General features: G+C 38.4%; 1 protein-coding gene across 2 annotated transcripts in view; it reads left to right on the top strand.

The window, feature by feature from the left end:
* The first annotated feature begins 2,550 nt into the window (after positions 1-2,550).
* Positions 2,551-19,261, top strand: part of Cd28 (CD28 molecule) — a 29,657-nt gene continuing 12,946 nt past the window's right edge. For both annotated transcript variants that reach the window (XR_007979468.1, XM_052192803.1), the window contains exon 1: positions 2,551-2,739. Coding sequence is in view for 1 of the 2 variants with exons in the window: in XM_052192803.1 (XP_052048763.1) it covers positions 2,676-2,739 (64 nt within the window). In the remaining variant the exon portion in view is untranslated. The remainder of the gene's footprint in view (positions 2,740-19,261) is intronic.

The raw sequence follows: 19,261 nt of genomic DNA, 5'->3' as shown, positions 1-19,261 counted from the left end.
AAGTGCCCTTGTGGTAGAATGGAGGAGTGTCCCTTAGTTACATGCTCGGGAGTGGTATGGCTGAGTCTTGAGCTAGGTAGATTCCCAATTTTCTGAGAAATTGCCATATTGATTTCCAAAGTGCTTATACAAGTTTGCACTCCCACCAGCAACGTAGGAATGTTCCCCCTTGTTAAACACCTTAGCTAGCATGAGCTGTCACTTGTGTGTTTGATCTTAGCCATTCTGACAGGTATAGCAGAAAATCTCAGAGTTGTTTTGATTAGCATTTCATGGATGGCAAAGGATATTGAACATTTCTAAGTATTTCCCACCCATTTGAAATTCCTCTGTTGAGAATTCTCTGTTTAGACCTGTACCCCACTTTAAAATTAAATTATTTAGTTTGTTGATGTCTAGTTTCTTGAGTTCTTTAAATATTTTGGATGTTTGCCTTCTGTCAGATATGGATTTTGTGAAAATCTTTTTTTATTCTGTATACTGCTGTTGAGAGATAAGTCAGCCATAGAAAGACAAGTATCACATAATTTAATCCAATTGAAGATGAAACACACAAAACAAAATAAAACAAAACAAAAACATTGATTGCTTAGAACCGGAGAGTAGAATCAGGTATTATAGTTCACATCTATAATACTAGCATTCATTAGGTTGTGTCAAGAGGATTACAAGTTTGAGGTCAGCCTGGGCTACATATAGAGACCCTGTTTAAAGATAACTGAGAGTAGAAAAGTGGTAACCAAAGGCTGGGGAAAGAAGAGGAGAGGAAAGTTGATTAATGGGTATTAAGCCACAGGTATTAATAAAAGCAAGACATTTTAGTATGTTACTACAGGATAGAGTGGGAAAACACACACACACACACACACACACACACACACGTATAGCTAGAAAAAGTTTAAATATTTTGATCATAAAAATTAATAAATAGGGCTGGAAGATGGCTAATTCTTAAAACATTTTCCATGTAAGCCTGGTGACCTGAAGTCAGCTCTCTAGGTCCCATGTAAAGTATGGCATGGGTTTATACACCAGTGCTATGATGGAGGAAGGGACAAGATAGGTAGATTCCTGGGCTTGCTCTATAACCAATCTAGGCAACTGTGAAATCCAGGTTCAGTGAGTGACTTTTTCTTAACAAATAGGGTGAAGAGTGACTTTAGAAGACACCTGGCATCTATCTCTGGCTTTCACATACGCAGGCACAAACCCCTGTATGCGTGCGCATACACACACAGTGATAATAAATATGTGAAGAAGCAATGCTCAATCTGATTTAAACATTTAAAAATATATGGCTATAAAACATCATATGGTGTTTGATTAATACTTTTAATAGTTAAATTTTATATACGAGCTAAAACTTAACAAAAATACTTATATCACAAGTGGATGCTTTAGAAATTAACAAATGATAACATTTCTATTGAAAACTACAAACAAAACAACATGCAAAGTAATGGTCCAAATGCTAAGTATTTTTACAATTTGGTAAGAATATAGGTCAACCTTGACTTTATGCTTATATTTCTTTTACTAAATTTTTGACATATGCAATATAGCTCATACTTTTGTAGTCAGAATAGAAAACAATATAAATCATTCTTTAAAATAAATACAAAATCACAAATGAGGCTGGTTTCCCAAAGCTCAGATTATCAGGAAAGGAAAGCAAATCACCAAGAACATTTTGAGAAAGCTAATGTGTATGAGATACACATGACCACAAACTAGGATGTTTATAGCGTATATAAAACCCAGAATATCAGGGAAGCTGCTGAGTACAGACGCTGACCAGGGCGAGCAAGGAAGGCTCCAGGAGAGGAATGTGGAGCTGGCCATGCTGGTGGGCTAGCCCTGTCTACAGAAGGCCAGGGAGGCGGGGAGAGGTGTGGAGAGCTGGTTCCAGAGGCCCTGGGATGTCTCTGCACTGCATCTTTCAATGGTCTGCTTCTTGAATGGTTCTTTGAGGGACATAGGGAACATGGAGTATTTTGTTTGTCTCCTGTTTCCCTAAGAAAATATGGTGTTTTCGTGACTTCCTCTTTGCTCTGGAAATTCCTGCAGCTGCTCAGATGTCTGGGTGCTTGCCAAGTGTGTACTTGGAAGTTGTTTTCAAAATTGGTAGAAGTGAGTTGTACATGCATTCCATAGGATTACCTTAAGACTATTCCAAACATCAATTTCATAACATTTATGTAGAATTTAAAAACTTACATAGAAATCTCCCAACTTCCCACACAGCCTTGTGTTTTGGACTTGTCTGTGAGAGTTTCTCTTCTGTGAGAGGTTTTTCTCTCTTCCTTAGAATGCCTCTTTGTCTGCTTTTGTTGTTGCTGGATCCCAAGCACCCATATTTCACAGTGCTGATACTCATCAGCATTAACTCTCCTGAGCACATTATCTGGCGGTTGACACTCTTCAGTGCACACACACACACACACACACACACACACACAGGGACTGGTCGCTAAAAGAAGTAAAAGTCAAGTCATCAAAAACAATGTAATATCCTGTGTGAAAGTCACGAAGCCTTGTGGTTTGAGTCCCTTGATCATGTGCCCTGTAAAGTGGCCCTGGATGGCAGAGAGTCATAGACCTTGGCAGTTGCAACTTCAATTCACACCACACTCTGCCGTGCTCACAGAGGAGGGGCTGCAGTCCTGACCCTCGTCATGACAATGACACTCGGGGTGCTGTTCTTGGCTCTCAACTTCTTCTCCTCAGTTCAAGTAACAGGTAAACAATTTTGATCTCATTTCTTCTGTAAGTTTTTTTTTTTAATTTGTGTTCTTGTGACCAGCATGGTTTATTTCAAAACTATAGTGATCTGTGAAATTTGAACACATTTAAAGTTTTGCACTAATTTGACAAGCTACTATTTACAAACTAGCTAATTCTCATAAAGCTTAGAAATAATATTTTATTTAATAACTAGTCCCAAGAACTTTTGCATTCAGAATTTTATTTATTTATTTATTCTTTTTTTCTGAGATAGGGTTTCTTTGTGTAGCCTTGACTGACCTGGAACTCATTTTGTAGACCAGGCTGTCCTTAAATTCAGAGATTCACCTGTCTCTGCCTCCTGAGTGCCAGGATTAAAGGCGTGTGACACCACTGCCCAGGTCAGGATTTTACTTTTTACATCCTAGAAAACTGTGATAAGTAAGTAAGTAGGTAAGTTCTGAAGGTTTTGAATTAGTTTGCCTGTGCTCATATCTCAATTCTCAAGTGGACTTTGGACCAGTATTTAAACAATCTAAATCTCTGTAAAATGGGACCCTAAATGAGTACCACCTCGATTTCATTGTGAAATAAACTGAAATGGTCATTGTGAAGGTCTTAGTTCATGCTTGGCTCTTAAGCATGGCATTCATGTAAGTACTACATCTACTTGAATTCAGGGTAGTGCCAAGAAGAATCCTGTAGTAAGCACAAATGCTGGTACAGATGCTAGTATGTTTCCTTTTACTATTTGTTGAAATATATTTATTTAGGTTAAAATCCTTCAAATCCCCAATAGCAATGGCAAGAAGACTATATATTTATCAACTAGAAAACTCTTACTATGAACATCCTTTGGTTCTCACAAGTAAGAGCTATTTATTGTATAAACTCCATTTCAAATGAAGAGACCATTGAAAGGAAAGCATCTATAGAAGAGAAATTCAATAATTTCTTCAGAGGATGCAGGTCTCTGTATCTGGTAATACACATTCACAGCTAAACAATCGTTAAAAGGTTTCTGTATATCATGTTTAAGGGATCCTAACTTTCTTTTAAAGGGATACTTAAGACATCTTCGTTTACTAGATAATAAAGCCTTGCCCTTATTGAAAGTTATTCAACATTAGTGATTTTACGCAAAATGCTTTTCTGATGTCCTCTGTGTACAACCATTTGTTATAAACTCATGTATTTTCTTTTGCAACTCTTTGGGTTGGGCTCAAAGCTTTGTACTTTTCCCCTTTTAGAACCTTTACAAGGAGATAGCTAAAAGAGAAGCTGGCAAGTTCACGCACTTGCAGATCGTTGGTTTTATTTACCTTGAGACAGGTTTTGCTTCATAGACACCAATTCATTTTCCTACTGTCTCTTAGGATTTGATGCCAAATGGCCATTGACGAAGTAGGATGGGGTAGAAGTAGAAAGCTGAAGAGAAAGAAGTTAAAGAAAAGGAAGATAATGGCAAATGCAAAGATGTGTGCCCCATGGAGAAGGATGTAAAGTCTTTTGTGTGCTTCTCATTTCTCTCTTCATGTCCACCTCCCACAAGGAAATTCCCTGGTCAAATGTTATTGTCTTGGCTGGGGATGTAGTACAGTTGGCATAATACTTGTCTAACATACATGAAACCCTGGCTTTGATCCTAGCACAGCATAAACCAGGCATGATAGCACATTCCTATAATCTAGTGGAGGCAGGAGGATCAGAATGATCAAATTTATCCTTGGCTACATAACAAGTATGAAGCTAACCTGGGCTACATGAGACATGTAACTGCCTGTGTGTTAGGGGCAGGCCTTTAGATTCATTAATTGAATAATTTTGACTCATTGGCTCACAGCATACATGAATACACTTACTTGACGATACTTAAGTGTAACCTGATTCTCATGTCTTGTGTGTTACAGAAGAAGGTTTATTATGGCTCAGTTAAAGAAGTATGATGAAGGAAGGGTTAGGAAGCTGTGTTTTAGATATTTCCTCTCTAAAGTTATGCATTTTGTATGCATGTTGTATAATAGTGTTCTGGAGATCTTAAAAGACAGGATTCTGTTGGGTTTTGGAGTGTGAGTCCAGCTCATAGCTGCAGGTTCCCGAGAGCATAATCATTTGTGGCTGATAGTAGGAGGGGGTAGATAACATACGTCATTGGTTATATATATTTTCTAGCCTTTTGTTAATTTTTCAGCAAACTGACCATGTAGTCTAGAGACCAAACTCAGGAAATACCTGTTTACTTTTCCATGAGAGCAGTTCTTTTAATTTCTCCCCAAATCACAGTGGATAGAGCATGTCAAAGTGGCCCGGTTGAGCATGAATGAGTTCTCCAATTAGTCTGTATTTCCCCTCCCCCCCAACTCCTTTTCCATAGAGAGGCATAGAAAAAATGATTGGCATTTAATAAAAAGCTATATCTGCAAAGCAGAGTAATTAAAAACTTTATTCTTGCTCAGTCTTTGACAAATGACTTTCTCTGTGGTAGACGCACAGAAAGAAATAATTGGCTTCTCATGGTTAAGTGTCGCTCCCAGGCTGGGCTTGCAAAGTAAGATTTTAAAAAAAAGATGAGTACTGAGGTTGTAACGTAATCAGCAGACCACCGTATTTGCCCTGATTCTGATGCACTGCAGCCAGCTTTTCTGACTGTTAAAAACTCACCAGGCATTCTGTCATTTGAAGTATGTTTGATTGGTACTTCCAAAATACGGAATTTGCTAAGAATTTGGTTCACTTCCATGCTCTGAATTAATACACTTATCTTTTTAGCTACCTCTCAACCACCCTCTTTTAAAGGCAACTCATCTAGCAGAGACTTTAATAGCAAGGACTTTTAAAATTAATATTGATTTATCAGTTCCAAGAAGTAGAATGAGTCATCGCCATAGGCAGATCAGAAGAAATGAATCTGCGATCGTTACTGTGAAGAGCAGGCGTGCAAACTTCTGCTATGGGGGAAGGGCTCTCATCGCCTCCCTTCCTTTAGCTCTGGACTCTTCTTTTTAATGTCTTCCCCTTTCTATTTTCATGAGTGAAGAAATTCCCTGTAATTACTGTGATTGCCATGTGTGGTTATCTTCCTTCAAGTATTTCTTGTTGACAGTATGCTGACCTTGACCAAGTTGGAAAAAAAAATACTATGCCACTAAATTCCCAGAAGCAAGTTTCATTTCATTTGTCTAAGGTCATTGTTCTTTTTGATTACTTGCACAAACATTGTTGGGGACAACAGGGTTCACTTGTCTGAGACTAGAGGCATGGAACTCCCAGAAAGCAGTTACCTCAAAGCAGGCAGTTGGCAGGGATAAATCCCTTTCTTCTCTCCTCTCAACTAAATTATAGTTTGCCTCTTTCCTTAAGAAATTTATTCATAGATGTTGGAACTTTTCTGTTGAGAATTTAGTCAAATTTGGAGAGAAATGACACCTGGGGGCTTTTGTGACTCACTGGAGGGGTGTCTGGTTCTCTAAGTCAGTGAGGCTTTCTTTGGACTCTCTTTGAGCGGTGATGTGGTTTTAGTGCCGCCATCACCGACCCACCTACCTAATCAACTAGTTAACCATTCAAAGAAGAAGGTCAAAACAACAAATGCTCAACATGCCCAGAGCTTTTAGCAGGAGATGGTGAGCAGCAATTAGTCCCTGAAGCTGGGGGAGCAGGTGGCAGAGGGGAGTGGGGGATAGGAGGTGGGGGTGGGGTGGGGATTAAGGCCTCAGGGGAAAGCATTCACAAAGTAGGTTTTCTTTTTTGTTTTTTGCTTGTGACTCTAAGTTTACCAACTCTAAGCTATAGAAGAGAGGTTTGCTGGGTGGGATCAAGAAGTCTCCAGTTTCTTAGCAGAGACTCAGGAAGGGAGTGTTTTCTCTGACCTTAGTGATTCATTGCTAATGTCATTGGTACCATGGTTTTGTCTTTGTACCATTATGCAAATTGTATTTGTGTTCTTCATGAGTAAGAGACACTTCGAAGTGGTGGAGAGTTTTTTGCTTAACTTCTAGCTCTTTTATCTCCACATCATGATTACTGTCATCTTGCCACCATCATCGTTATCTCTAGGATGCTGGTTGGCAAGGTAACCAGGTTAACGATGTCATTCAGAATTGCTTATGGTTCACATTAGTTTCTAATTTAATCTTGAAATCCTTTCCACAGCTTCTGAATCATGTTGTTGGCTCATAATCGGCCCTATAATGTAGGATCAAAACACTTAAATCTCTTCATCATCTACCTGTTCATGTAGACATCTGATTTATTGACATGCTCCTCATCCTAACAATGATACCGGTTCTGGCACTGAGGAAACAGAAGGCAAGGACAAGAAGCAAACCAGACCTGCTTGCATCATTAGTTGAGTTTTCTTGTTTTCATGGACTCAGCGATTTAGTTGAGAAGCTTTGTAATAGAATACAACATCTGAAAACAGCCACATGATGACAGTTGGGCATTTCCCTACCTTACCTCATGGTGCTAAATGATGCTTCAATGACTTTGCATGCACTACCCTTATAGTCTTGGATACCCTTTTACTTATCACTTGAAGGTCTTCTTTGAGACCTTGAATATCAAAACATGGGACTTCTTCAGAGTTCTCAAAATTGTGATTAAGAATTGATAACATCTGTTTTGCATACCAGACGATTAGCTCCTTGGGAAGAGGCTCTTGTCTCAGTTGCTCATTTAAACCAGGTGTTGAGCACAAATGCTGGAAGCATATAGGAGTTAATCAAATATTTGTTCAAAAAGAAAATAAACTTGCAATGTTTCAGAAATGAAGAAGTATCAAACAAGCACTCTGTCAAAATTAATGTCGGAGCTGGTGTGGAGCTCATGCTGTAGTCCCAAATCCCAGTACTCAGGAATTGGAGGCAGGAGGATTACCAGGAGTTGTGGGCTAGTCTGGGTTACACAGTACATTTTATGCCAGCCTGGCTAGAGTGTGACACTTTGCCTTAACTTCCCACTCCCAACAACAAATTCTTGTAGGATGGTAAGTCTTTACGAAGAGTTGGGAATTGAAATGGATGCTGCTGGTAGGTAGGATGCTAATGGGTGGTGCTATTGATGAAAATTGCCAGCTAATATTTAGTTTGCACTTATGTTGTAGATATTGTTCTACTTGCTTTTCCATTGTTTAAGGCATTCAATCTCCCCCTAAAGCCCATTAAGAAATTATAATAATTATATCATAATTCATAGATGGGAAAATGGAAATACTAAGCAGGTACAACTAGTTGCACATTTTTACATATTGCCTAGCATCCCACAGCTAGGGCCCATGTTCTGACCAAGATTATGTTACCTGAGAAGGAAGGAAATTAGTAAGGAAACAAAACTGCAAATATGGTTCCATGTTCTTGTCAGTCAGACGTGTACATCTAGGGAGGTAGGATTCGACCAGACCAGGTTAAAGCAAAGGGCTTAAAACTGATAACAGTGCTGGAACTTGATTTTCAGGGTCTCATGAAGCAGTTGAAGTGATTCCGAAGAAATCATTTAGAAATGTTATCTGTGGAATGAAGCAGAAGGCATGTTAATGGCAGACTAGTTAAAAGGATCAGGAAAACTGAGTTGAATAGAATCCAGGAAATTCCTCTGGTTAGGAGGCAGTTGGAGTGAGCACTGGAGACAGAGCCCAGACTTCAGAGGGAGGTTGGGAAGTCTTCTTGAGAGACATGAAAATTAGAGAGAAGACAAATCTCTAAGTGCATAGTGTGTGTGGGCTTGACCTCAGCTCCTGGCCGAGATAACAGGGCCACAAGGTTCAAACCAACTGGAAGCTTCCAGTTTCCAGTTAGGGATGTTAATCTTAGCATCTCTCTGTGGGGTTTTGGTTTGTTTGGTTTGTTTTGGTTTTAGAATAAGGATGTAGCTGCTTGATCTTTGGAAGACCAAGACTGGTTTGCTTTATTATTATTATTTTTTTTTTAAAAAAAAACTTTCTATTTCACTCCCAACTCAAAACGTAAATCTAAGGATTTCTCAAGATGGGGAGATGTGGTTAGGGGTTTTAGTTTGTCACACCATGACATATATTATCTGTGTATCAACTTACTCATTTGGCACATGAAGGGATTGGATTCGAGAATGTATTTTATACATACATACATATACACACATACACACACATACATATACATACACATAGATACATAGATACATACATAGATGTGTGTATATATATATACATATGCATACACACATATATGTATATGTATATGAAATCTCTTAGATCTGTTGTTTAGAATCTTAGATGCTTATGTGCTTCTAAATGGCTGCAGGGTTTGGGGAATCAATATTGCCTTTGTTGATACTTATTTTCCACTGTAAAGTTCAGGTCTAAAACAGTCATTATTTCCAAAATTCCAGGTGCTGACACCTACCCAGAAGAGTCTGTGTATGTCACAGGAACCCTGAGCAGTCTCTTCAAATGTTTAATATTTACAGAAAGTAGAACAGATAAGAGAAATGTTTTGCTGTCTTTTTTACATGTTTTGAATGGGAGCTCAGATGATGAAGATTTGGGATCCCCAAGATCTGGTCATTATATTAAAATGCACACATAGAAAACAATATATCAGGGTAGCCAGATTGAAGGAGTCACTGTAACTTAATTTATTTGTGTAATCTTATTTGGGAGTTTGTATAGTGAAGTGATTAAAAATATTATACTCATGTAAATAATTCTTTAATAAATGTGTTTTCCATATTTGAAAATTGAATTATGGTCATTATATTTATGTTGAAAGTTACTAAAGGTACCTACTCTTTGGGTCCTAGAATAATGCAGTTTGACATTTTTGAATGGCTCAGTGGTATTTACTGTGATACCACTTCTGTTTAATCAAATTGCTCTGACATAGTGTCCTACTTCTAGAAAATGGGAGGACCCTAGTCATCCTCAGAATGGTAGATGGCATTGTTCTCAGGTTTATGAGGTTGTGTGTTTAAGAGTTTCACAGTGGCATCTCTAAGAGGTGGGGCTGGATTACACAGGAGTGGGCAATGGCTTTCTAGACATCTTAAAATTACCATTCACCCTCAACACAGGTGACCTAAGGATATTTCAGTCTCCTGTGGCTTCTTAAAATTCCAGCCCTATCCTTTTGTCTCCTCCTGATCTTCTCTGTAGAAGGCCTTATCCACCCCTTAAGTCTAACATTTATGAACCAATCCATCAGTTTCTTTTCTCCAGACAGAGATCATTTATTAACTTGCACTGTCAGTGGTGCCTCTGTGCTTGCTCTTAGTCGGCACTGGGACGTGGATGAGTGTCCACTCATGCTCACTGATACTTTGCTCATTCTTTTGCAGCTCAGGCCTCACCAGCTCACATCTGTTATGGCAACAGCCTCACTGCTCTCGTTTGTCCTTATCCTTCCTTCATACTACTGTGCGACCTCTCCCGGGGGGAGTAGGGGAAGGTGGGGCTCCATTCTCATCTTAGATATAAAGAGCCCTGGAAAAATCCAAGTGCCTTCTCTTGGCATCAAAGGCTCCGCATGATTGGTGTGAACATATTACCTATTTCTTCCTTAAATAAATAAAATTCCTTGCTACTTTCTGATAAACCCTTGAGTAAGATCATTTCCTTACTCTAAAACAGGTCTAAAACAGTCAGCTGTTCTGTATAGGAGGCTCCAGAGTCATTCCATGTGTGAACTTTTTCTTGCAACTGTCAACGACTCTATAGAGTTGATGCACCATCCATAGGTTTGGAATATAACTGTGTACCCAGTAGGGTTTCTTTTACACCTTCCCATCCAAAAAGAACCTAATAACCAGAGCTCATTATTTACTTGTGGAATTAATGATTTGGTCATGGAAGAATTCAGAATCACAGAGAACAATTTTCTAACAAAAAAAAAATTGTTTTGAGCGTGTACAATTAATTATTCTAATAATTTTTCTCTCCTAGAAATGAATGCTTTATGTCTCAGTTCTCGGATGGGATTTTTTTGCAACCAAACTTTTTGACCTCTGAGTGACTTTCTGATGGTTGCATATAGGGCAGGACTATTTTAAAGCAACAAAGACAAGTGTCATCTACATTATTGTGCATGTATAGTATACTGTTCAAAGCCATGGGGTGGGGAGAGACTTTATTCTTTATTTCTTATAAAAAATGAGAATTTCATGAAAGCAGTTAATGGAAAATGAAAGAAAATGGCCATAGATTTTTTTTTTGAAAATTTAACTTGCCTTTAAATTTTTTAATATGATTTTCAGAGTCTGTGGTCATCCAAAGCACTGTAGGTCATAATATAGATCAGAGTTAAGGGTTTGCCTTAGACCAGTAATGGTCCAAAGTAACTCATTTAGTAAATTTATTTATCAGGCTTCTATTTCTGTTTTCATTGGCACCTATAATCAATTTGTAATTGTTTGAGTTGAATGATATTTGTTTTGTTTTGAAATCTTATATTCTATTAATAAGATTTAGTGTGCTTGATATAGTTGATAGCTATGACATATAGTCTTAGACAATATGTCAATATGTCTTGGACAATATGCTGGTTAGCCTGTTGGCTTGGTTTTATTTTAATCAGCTATAGTCATGTTTTGTCACATGGCCTCTGCTACTCTTCTGTTTCTTTCTGATTCTGGCAACTCCTGTCTTCAGATCTAACAGTGGTCACAGCTGTGCTGCTGTATGCCGCAGGTGTCCCCTGCTCCTGCTGGGTCCTACTCTCTCACAGCTTGAATGGTGTATCTTTTATGAAGAAGCCTGTCTACTGGTGCCAGTGACTGAACAGGCCATGTATTTTCAGTTGGAATCCAGAAGGAGACAACATACATGCCTGTATATCACATTGTTCAAATTCATTTTTAAAAAAAGATTTTACTTATACCTTGCTTTCTTTTAATAATGAGGAGAATTGCAAGAAAACAGTTGATGGAAAAATGAGAGAAAATGACTCTGAAACTAGTTACTGGAGCCACAGGATGTTGAGCTCCTAGTTTGACTTACAGGCTCCAGAACAAGTACTAGGTTGGCTCATCAGAGGACCTGTATCTCATAGAGTCTGAAAGGAAACAAGTGGCTAGGGGGCTAGAAGGTGAAGGATATCCTAGTCCCAAACAGGAAATACGCTCAGAGGAAAGTTGTAGTAACTTAATCAGATCTGTGGTCAGGACCCAGGCATTTTTTGCCAGGGCAACCAATGCTGTCTCCAAAACTGGCTACATATACAAGAGTACAATACAAAAAAAGAAAAGACAAAAAAAGAGTGCAATATAGCCAAACATAGGCCCGCCCCTACCTAATATGTTACTAACACATCAAATTCTGTCCACTTGGAATTTTCAAAAGAAAACACCAGAATTAGGAAGCTAGAACTTCATTTTTTCAAATGTAGAGAAATGTTGTGATGAGAATAAATAGAATCCATTAGAATTTCTAGAAGAAAAATCAATTTCTAATTAAGTATGTATTATATCTTTCTAATATCTTTTTTTAGCATGACAGTATATGCTTCAGTCTTGAGTCACACTAGCCTTAGTGGCGTATTTTATTTCACTATGATGCTTATGACATAAAAAGGAAAGATAGAATATTATAAATTTAAACATGATTTAAAATGTAATTTTTTTTTAGTTAAGGATTCACCCATTAAAAGTTGGACTGAAAAGTATCTTTATGAGCTGACTGACATCTTTTTGTACATGGGGCTAAACTGAAATAGAAGAGCTGCAATGGATAACCACTACTTGTGAAATAGAAATTCTTTATGAGAGACAGTTTATATGATAATAGTGTCTATAGGTCTCATCTGAGATTCATCCATGACCTATAGGTCTCTCAAATTGTGTGCAAATTCTTTGTGTATAGTTATCCCTCATTATCCGTGGAGCAGATGTTCTAAGATCCTCTGTAGACACTTGAAACCCTGGATAGTAAAATTCTGTAAATGAATGTCTTTCCCATCTTTGCCAAGCCTACTGTCTGCAACTTCTGTAGACAGAGGTGTAGCAGCAAACTAGTGTGACTTTCCCTCCTTAGTGTGCATCCTAAGTACCTCAGCATTTGACTAAGTACCTCAGCATTTGATTTTTTTCTTTCTTTATTAAGTAGAGAAGTTTTGGCAGAATCACTGTTCATACACTGCAGGCCATCATTAAGTAAAATAAAGGTCATTTGAACAAAACCAGTGAGATAACTTCAGTGGTTGATCTGATAGCTCAGAGAGCCATTTCACCACTAACTTGTAATTGTGATGGTAGCCCATGCGTTGTAGAACCACTGAATAAAGGCAATTCACATCTTATGTGAATAATATTAGACCTCATCATCCTACTCAGAGTGATGCCAATTCAAAATTTATGAATTGTTCATGAAATTTCCCATGAAATGATTTGGGTTTGTGGTTGACAACAGGTAACAGAGACTATGGAAAGGAAAATCACAGCCAAGGAAGAGCTAGTTAGAAACATATTTCCTTTAAATATGAGCACAAAACTGACTTAGTCTTGTCGAAAGAACAAAGTTATTCTTTTTTTTAAAATTCTGTTCCTTCATTATTGAAAGCATCAGACCTTACACCTACACAAATAAATTACACATTGGCTCTTTAGTATTTTGTCTGACCTTGTTTGAAAAAAAAAGTAATTTATTGTTTTTGTTTTCAGTAGCCTCATCAAGGGATTGGCTGTAGATAATCTTCAGGTTCCTTCCAATTCAGTTCTTTCTTTCTTTCTTTCTTTCTTTCTTTCTTTCTTTCTTTCTTTCTTTCTTTCTTTCTTTCTTTCTTTCTTTCTTCTTTCTATACAGTTACTCCACTAAAATGATGGAGAAAATGAAATTTGATTTGGTCTAGTCCTCTTACCATTCAACTTACTGACTCCTAAATAGTAATCTCCTTGATTCTCATGTGAAACTCCCAGTACTAGCTCTTTCATTAAGTCCAGCCTCTAGAGGACCTAAAACCACCCACTGAAATTAGGTTAGAATGTTGATGCAGTGTGTCAGAGGGGAAGGAATAGACCAAGATCTGTTGGAAGGTTTGGGTTCAAGTCTCAAAGGTTGCTTATTTGTACTGAACTTAGACTCTTTAAAATTGTTTTACAGCTTCATGATTTAAGTCACTATGTTCCCTACATTGTATTTTATGCTTCATATTCTTTGTAAATATACAATTTAGCTTAACTGGGATGTGTGTGTGTGTGTGTGTGTGTGTGTGTGTGTGTGTGTGTGTTGTGTGCATCCTTTTAAGGCCAAAGTTCTTTGATGTTGGGAGCTACACCTTAGAGATGAGTTTCCATTGCACCTATACAGAGGTTGGTCTGGTTCCTAAGTGTAGTAATTGACCCACTTAGAATTGATGAGCAGGAAAGAAGTTGTTTTTGTAAGTATTCCATTGCCTTGGAAACACAATAAATTGTCAACCTTCCAGAAGCTAGCTCTACCACAAGTTTCACAGACTATCAGTGGGAAATCTGGCTCTCACAGCACTGCTATGGGCTGCAGATAGGTGCCTTCTCACCTCTGATCTTAGTCTTCATGTCACCTATTGTAGAACAAACTTGTGAGGGAAAGAGTCTTGAGGTTGCTGCTTCCTGTCTCCACAGCTTTAGCTTGTTTAGCTGCTAGGAAAGGCTTTGAAAAGCAAAGCACAAATTCATCATCAAAACAACCTGCCGATTAGTAGACACATGCCAGCCAAGACAGTCTTGTACTGTACTGAGTGAAGGCAGTTGGGAGAGTAACGCTGTTTCTTGAGGGTGTAACCTAGGTAAACCACTCACAAGAAGGAAAATAGAATCAAATATTTGCAGAGGGAAAGAAAGATCATTCCTAGCATGATTTAGAAAACAACACATCTTCAAACAGAAGCCGGTATAGGAAAGTTAAATGCATCTCTAGTTCCTTCCAAGCCAGTGCTTCTCAACATTGCTAATGTTGTGACCCTTTAATACAGTTCCTCATGTTGTGGTGACCCCCAACCATCAAATTATTTTGTTGCTGTGTCATAAGTATAATTTTGCTACTGTTAAGAATTGCAATGTAAATATCTGAGATGCAGGATATCTCATATTTGACTTTCAAGGTAGTCATAATCCACAGGTTGAGAACCACTGTTCTCAAGTCTAGGTATGTCCTTAAATTTTATAGTATTCCCTTAAATTATTTGAAATAACACGGATTCCAAGAAACTCAAAAGAACAAACCAAAATCCATAGCCATGCTGACCATTGTCATATGCTTTGGTTTATCTGTGTCTTTGCTCTAAACTGCTCTAGGGTAGGGGTGTGTCTCCTCACACAGGCTCCATTTTTAAGGGAAATTAAAAGGAGCTAGAAGTATCATATGCACTAGAAACCACAGTGAGCACACATGGTATTTATCATTTAGGTTAACTGTAATCTTTCTTTCATACCATAAATAAACCTATTTTATTTAGTGTGTCTCCAGAGGAGATGTAGCTTCTCAGGTCCTGTCAGATAGCTTTTCACATGCAATAAATTAAGGTGGGGTGGAAATCTAGAAATTGCATTAACATTTTTTTTTCAAGACAGGGTTTCTCTGTGTAGCCCTGGCTGACCTGGAACTTGCTCTGTAGATCAGGCTGGCCTCAAGCTCAGAAATCCAACTCCCAAGTGCTGGGATTAAAGGTGTAAGACACCACCAACAGCTGTATTAACATTTAAAAGGAGGTTTTATCAACTGGAATCCTAAGCTAGGAAGCTGTTAGCCACATAGGAGCACAAAACAAGAAATTACCTCGAATACAGCATCCCTCTCGAAGCATCAGCTAATCTAAAAATTATCTGTCGACACAGAAGAGAGAAATGTGAACATCAACAGATAAATTATCCATCTCCTTTTCAGTTTTCAAACTCTTCCCAACAAAATTTGGCACAATCACAAAACGAAGTATTTCCCCTTTCCTTGGGTTTTCTGTGGTTGGTTGCATCTCTAGCACAAAAGCAGCTTACAGACAGGGCCTGTGGAGTTCTCGTTGAGAACATGCCTGGTTTGTAATGGTGGGGTCAAACGGGCTCAGGAGAAATCAGACAACCTCAGCCATGTTGAGACTTGAACTTAGAGGCCCTATGATGAGAAGAAGAAAAGCTACCTTTGAGTTACTATATTACTCCTTGTGAAGAAAAACCGTTTCAGAGAATGACTGCAGTCTCTTCCTCTGAAAGTTTCCACCCTGTGTCATGACCTCTAATGCTGAAAACATGTCTTCTTTATACCCAGATGTCCAAACTTGCCTTTGTTTTTGGATCTGTCTATTCTGGTAACGAAGTAGAAATGAGTAAAAAGAAAAATAGCTATTTGTGTCGTATTCTGTTTGGCTGAGGAAGTCATTTTAAATGCTTCCTTTTCTCTTTAACCACACCTAAATCACTGTCAAGTTGGGTAATCGTTAGCCTGTAAACACTTCATCCATTACTTCTAAGCCAGTTTAGTCTTTCTCAGCTCTGATCCAGAAGACTGACGAGTCTTGCCCACTCTCCATGCCCTCACTCTTGTATCTTCCAAAGTACTGCTTCCACTTAGGTTAGAGTGATCTGAATAAATGAAAAGGTGTGCACATCATCTGCTTTTTGGCTTAAAGGCCTTCTCTAGGTCTCCATCACTGGCAGGAGATCTCGGTCAACATTTGTTAATCAATGTAGGCATCATCCTTTAGCTCACAGACCAGCAGTCTTTATGTCTAGGAAGTCAACTGGTCCCACAACTTGCAGACTATTGTCTACTGAATCAAAACTAGCTATTTATATATTCTTCTTCCTTACTAGACTGGGAACTGCCCAAGGAATTCATGTGGGAAATCAATTTTAACTCTCATGTGTGAGTCTTGGGAAGATGTCATCTGCTGAATCAGACAGGAGTTACTAAATGGACATTGGCGTTTGGATGCTGGGGCTTGTCCTGTCCCCTCTATTTCCTCCCTCTCTACCCTACACAGATCTTCATAGTAGCATTGTTTATAATGGGCAAAAAATGTTGAGTGTAAAAACAAAATGTACTATAGCTGCACAACAGAATAGTCATAAACTAAAATTCTGATACTTTATTGCAACACACATGAAACTAGAAAATTGCTCTGTGAAAGGTGCCAGATACAAAAGTCTGCACAGACTGTGATTCCAAGCATATATAGTGTCCTGAATAGAGGCAAGAAGGAGAGAAGTGGCCAGGGGCTGGAGGGAGAGTATGATGGGAAATGATGGCTAATGAGCATGAAGTTTCCTTTTTGTGTAATGAAAATACTTTATAAACAGTTATGGTCCATTTACAACTCCCATTGCATTAAAAAAAGACCCCTTAATTGTATTTTTAAAAAGACGTGAACTTTATGATATGTTGAGCATCTTAAAAAATGCTCAACTTCATTAGTCATTAGGGAAATGCAAATCAAAACAACCCTAAGATTTCATCTTACACCAGTCAGAATGGCTAAGATTAAAAATTCAGGAGACAGCAGGTGTTGGAGAGGGTGTGGAGAAAGAGGAATACTCCTCCACTGCTGGTGGGGTTGCAAATTGGTACAACCACTCTGGAAATCAGTCTGGCGGTTCCTCCGAAAACTGGGCACCTCACTTCCAGAAGATCCTGCTATACCACTCCTGGGCATATACCCAGAGGATTCCCCACCATGTAATAAGGATACATGCTCTACTATGTTCATAGCAGCCCTATTTATAATTGCCAGATGCTGGAAAGAACCCAGGTATCCCTTGACAGAAGAGTGGATGCAAAAAAAGTGGTACATCTACACAATGGAGTACTATTCAGCCATTAGAAACAATGAATTCATGAAATTCTTAGGCAAATGGATGGAGCTAGAGAACATCATACTAAGTGAGGTAACCCAGACTCAAAAGGTGAATCATGGTATGCACTCACTAATAAGTGGTTATTAACCTAGAAAACTGGAATACCCAAAACATAATCCACACATCAAATGAGGTACAAGAAGAAAGGAGGAGTGGCCCCTGGTTCTGGAAAGACTCAGTGAAACAGTATTCGGCAAAACCAGAACGGGGAAGTGGGAAGGGGTGGGTGGGAGGACAGGGGAAGAGAAGGGGGCTTATGGGACTTTCGGGGAGTGGGGGGCTAGAAAAGGGGAAATCATTTGAAATGTAAATAAATTATATTGAATAAAAAAAATTAAAAAAAAGACGTGAACTTTATGATATGTAAATTACATTTCAGTAAAGTTATTCCAACCCAAATATCAACACTAACCACATCTTAACTTATACCAAACATATCAGAATTTCTGGGAGTAAGAGGATGTGGATATGTGTTTTCTTTTTAAGTTCTATATGTATAGAAATACTGATAATTATATAGGTGACAAAAGCTATTACAGATTTAGTTCTGTGTACTTACCTTCTATTAAAGCAAAGAAAGAAAGAAAAAAGAAAGAAAACATACATCAAACAAACAAACCAAAATCAAAACCAAAACCAAACAAAACACCTGTGTACATGGATTTAATCCCAGGTTAAATGATAAATTTCATTTTTAACAACTTCTGAGTCTAACTAGCTCTTGGGTGTGGGTACAAATAACCTTTTAAAAATTAGAAATGGCAGGCAGAAGAGATTGCTCCACAGTAGCCTCACAACAAAAACTATAAATAGGTAGTTATTAGCAAGCTCCCCCAGCAAAAATTGATTTTTATTTTATTTATTTATTTTTTAAATTTTTCCATAGACAGCAGATTTGTTTACTTCTGAAAAATTGAGGTCATGTGTCAGATAGAGGATACCTACATCCTTTATGTCTTTGATCTGCGAAGTTGACTCGCCATGCCTAAGCGGTCAGCTATTTAGGTGCTGTGGCCTTTGGTTTCAGTTCTGATTTTGTTCACCATTTGCTCAATGACTGTAGATGAACCATTCATGTTTCTAGACCTCATTCAGTCATTTTTTTCTCTTTAAACAAAGGTACAGGAATGGTGTCCCACACTTTTTATTCCAGCACTCAGGAGGCAAAGGCAGGTGAATTAGTGAGTTCTAGGCCAGCCTAGTCTATGTAGTAAGTCCCAAGACAGTCAGTGAATCCCTGGTTTTGTTTCTGTTTTGTTTTGTTTGTTTAGAAAAAAATATAGAGAGCTAAAGACACGGTAGGCACCTGTTACCAAGCCTGATCCGTGGGTGGAGGGAGAGAACTCTCCTGCAACTTGACCTCTGACTTCCACTTGCATACACACACACACACACACACACACACACTCACACTCACACTCACACACACACACACACACACACACACACTTAAAATGTAATACTTTCTTTTTAAAAAGGAATCTATTTCTGTACTTCTGTGTTCTGGAAATGGAGATGCACTGGAAACAATATGAGCACTGTTTCCCCTCCCCCAAAGGAACTGAGAGCATAGTTTCATTTTCTCTGCCTTTAAGGGGAGAAATTAAATTAGGTGGCATCCAGAGTTTTGATTGTTGCATAAAGATAGAAAATTCTTCTTGATTCGAGGGAATAAGCATGCAGGTTTCTTGGGAGGCTCTTATCTGAATTTGCTCTGGAAGAGGAATTTAAGGCAGCACTTGAAGCTACA

The sequence above is a fragment of the Apodemus sylvaticus genome, chromosome 9, assembly GCF_947179515.1.
Source record: "Apodemus sylvaticus chromosome 9, mApoSyl1.1, whole genome shotgun sequence".
NCBI lineage: Eukaryota > Metazoa > Chordata > Mammalia > Rodentia > Muridae > Apodemus > Apodemus sylvaticus.
The sequence above is the reverse complement of the archived record's forward strand: the minus strand, read 5'-3'. Positions and strand labels throughout refer to the sequence as shown.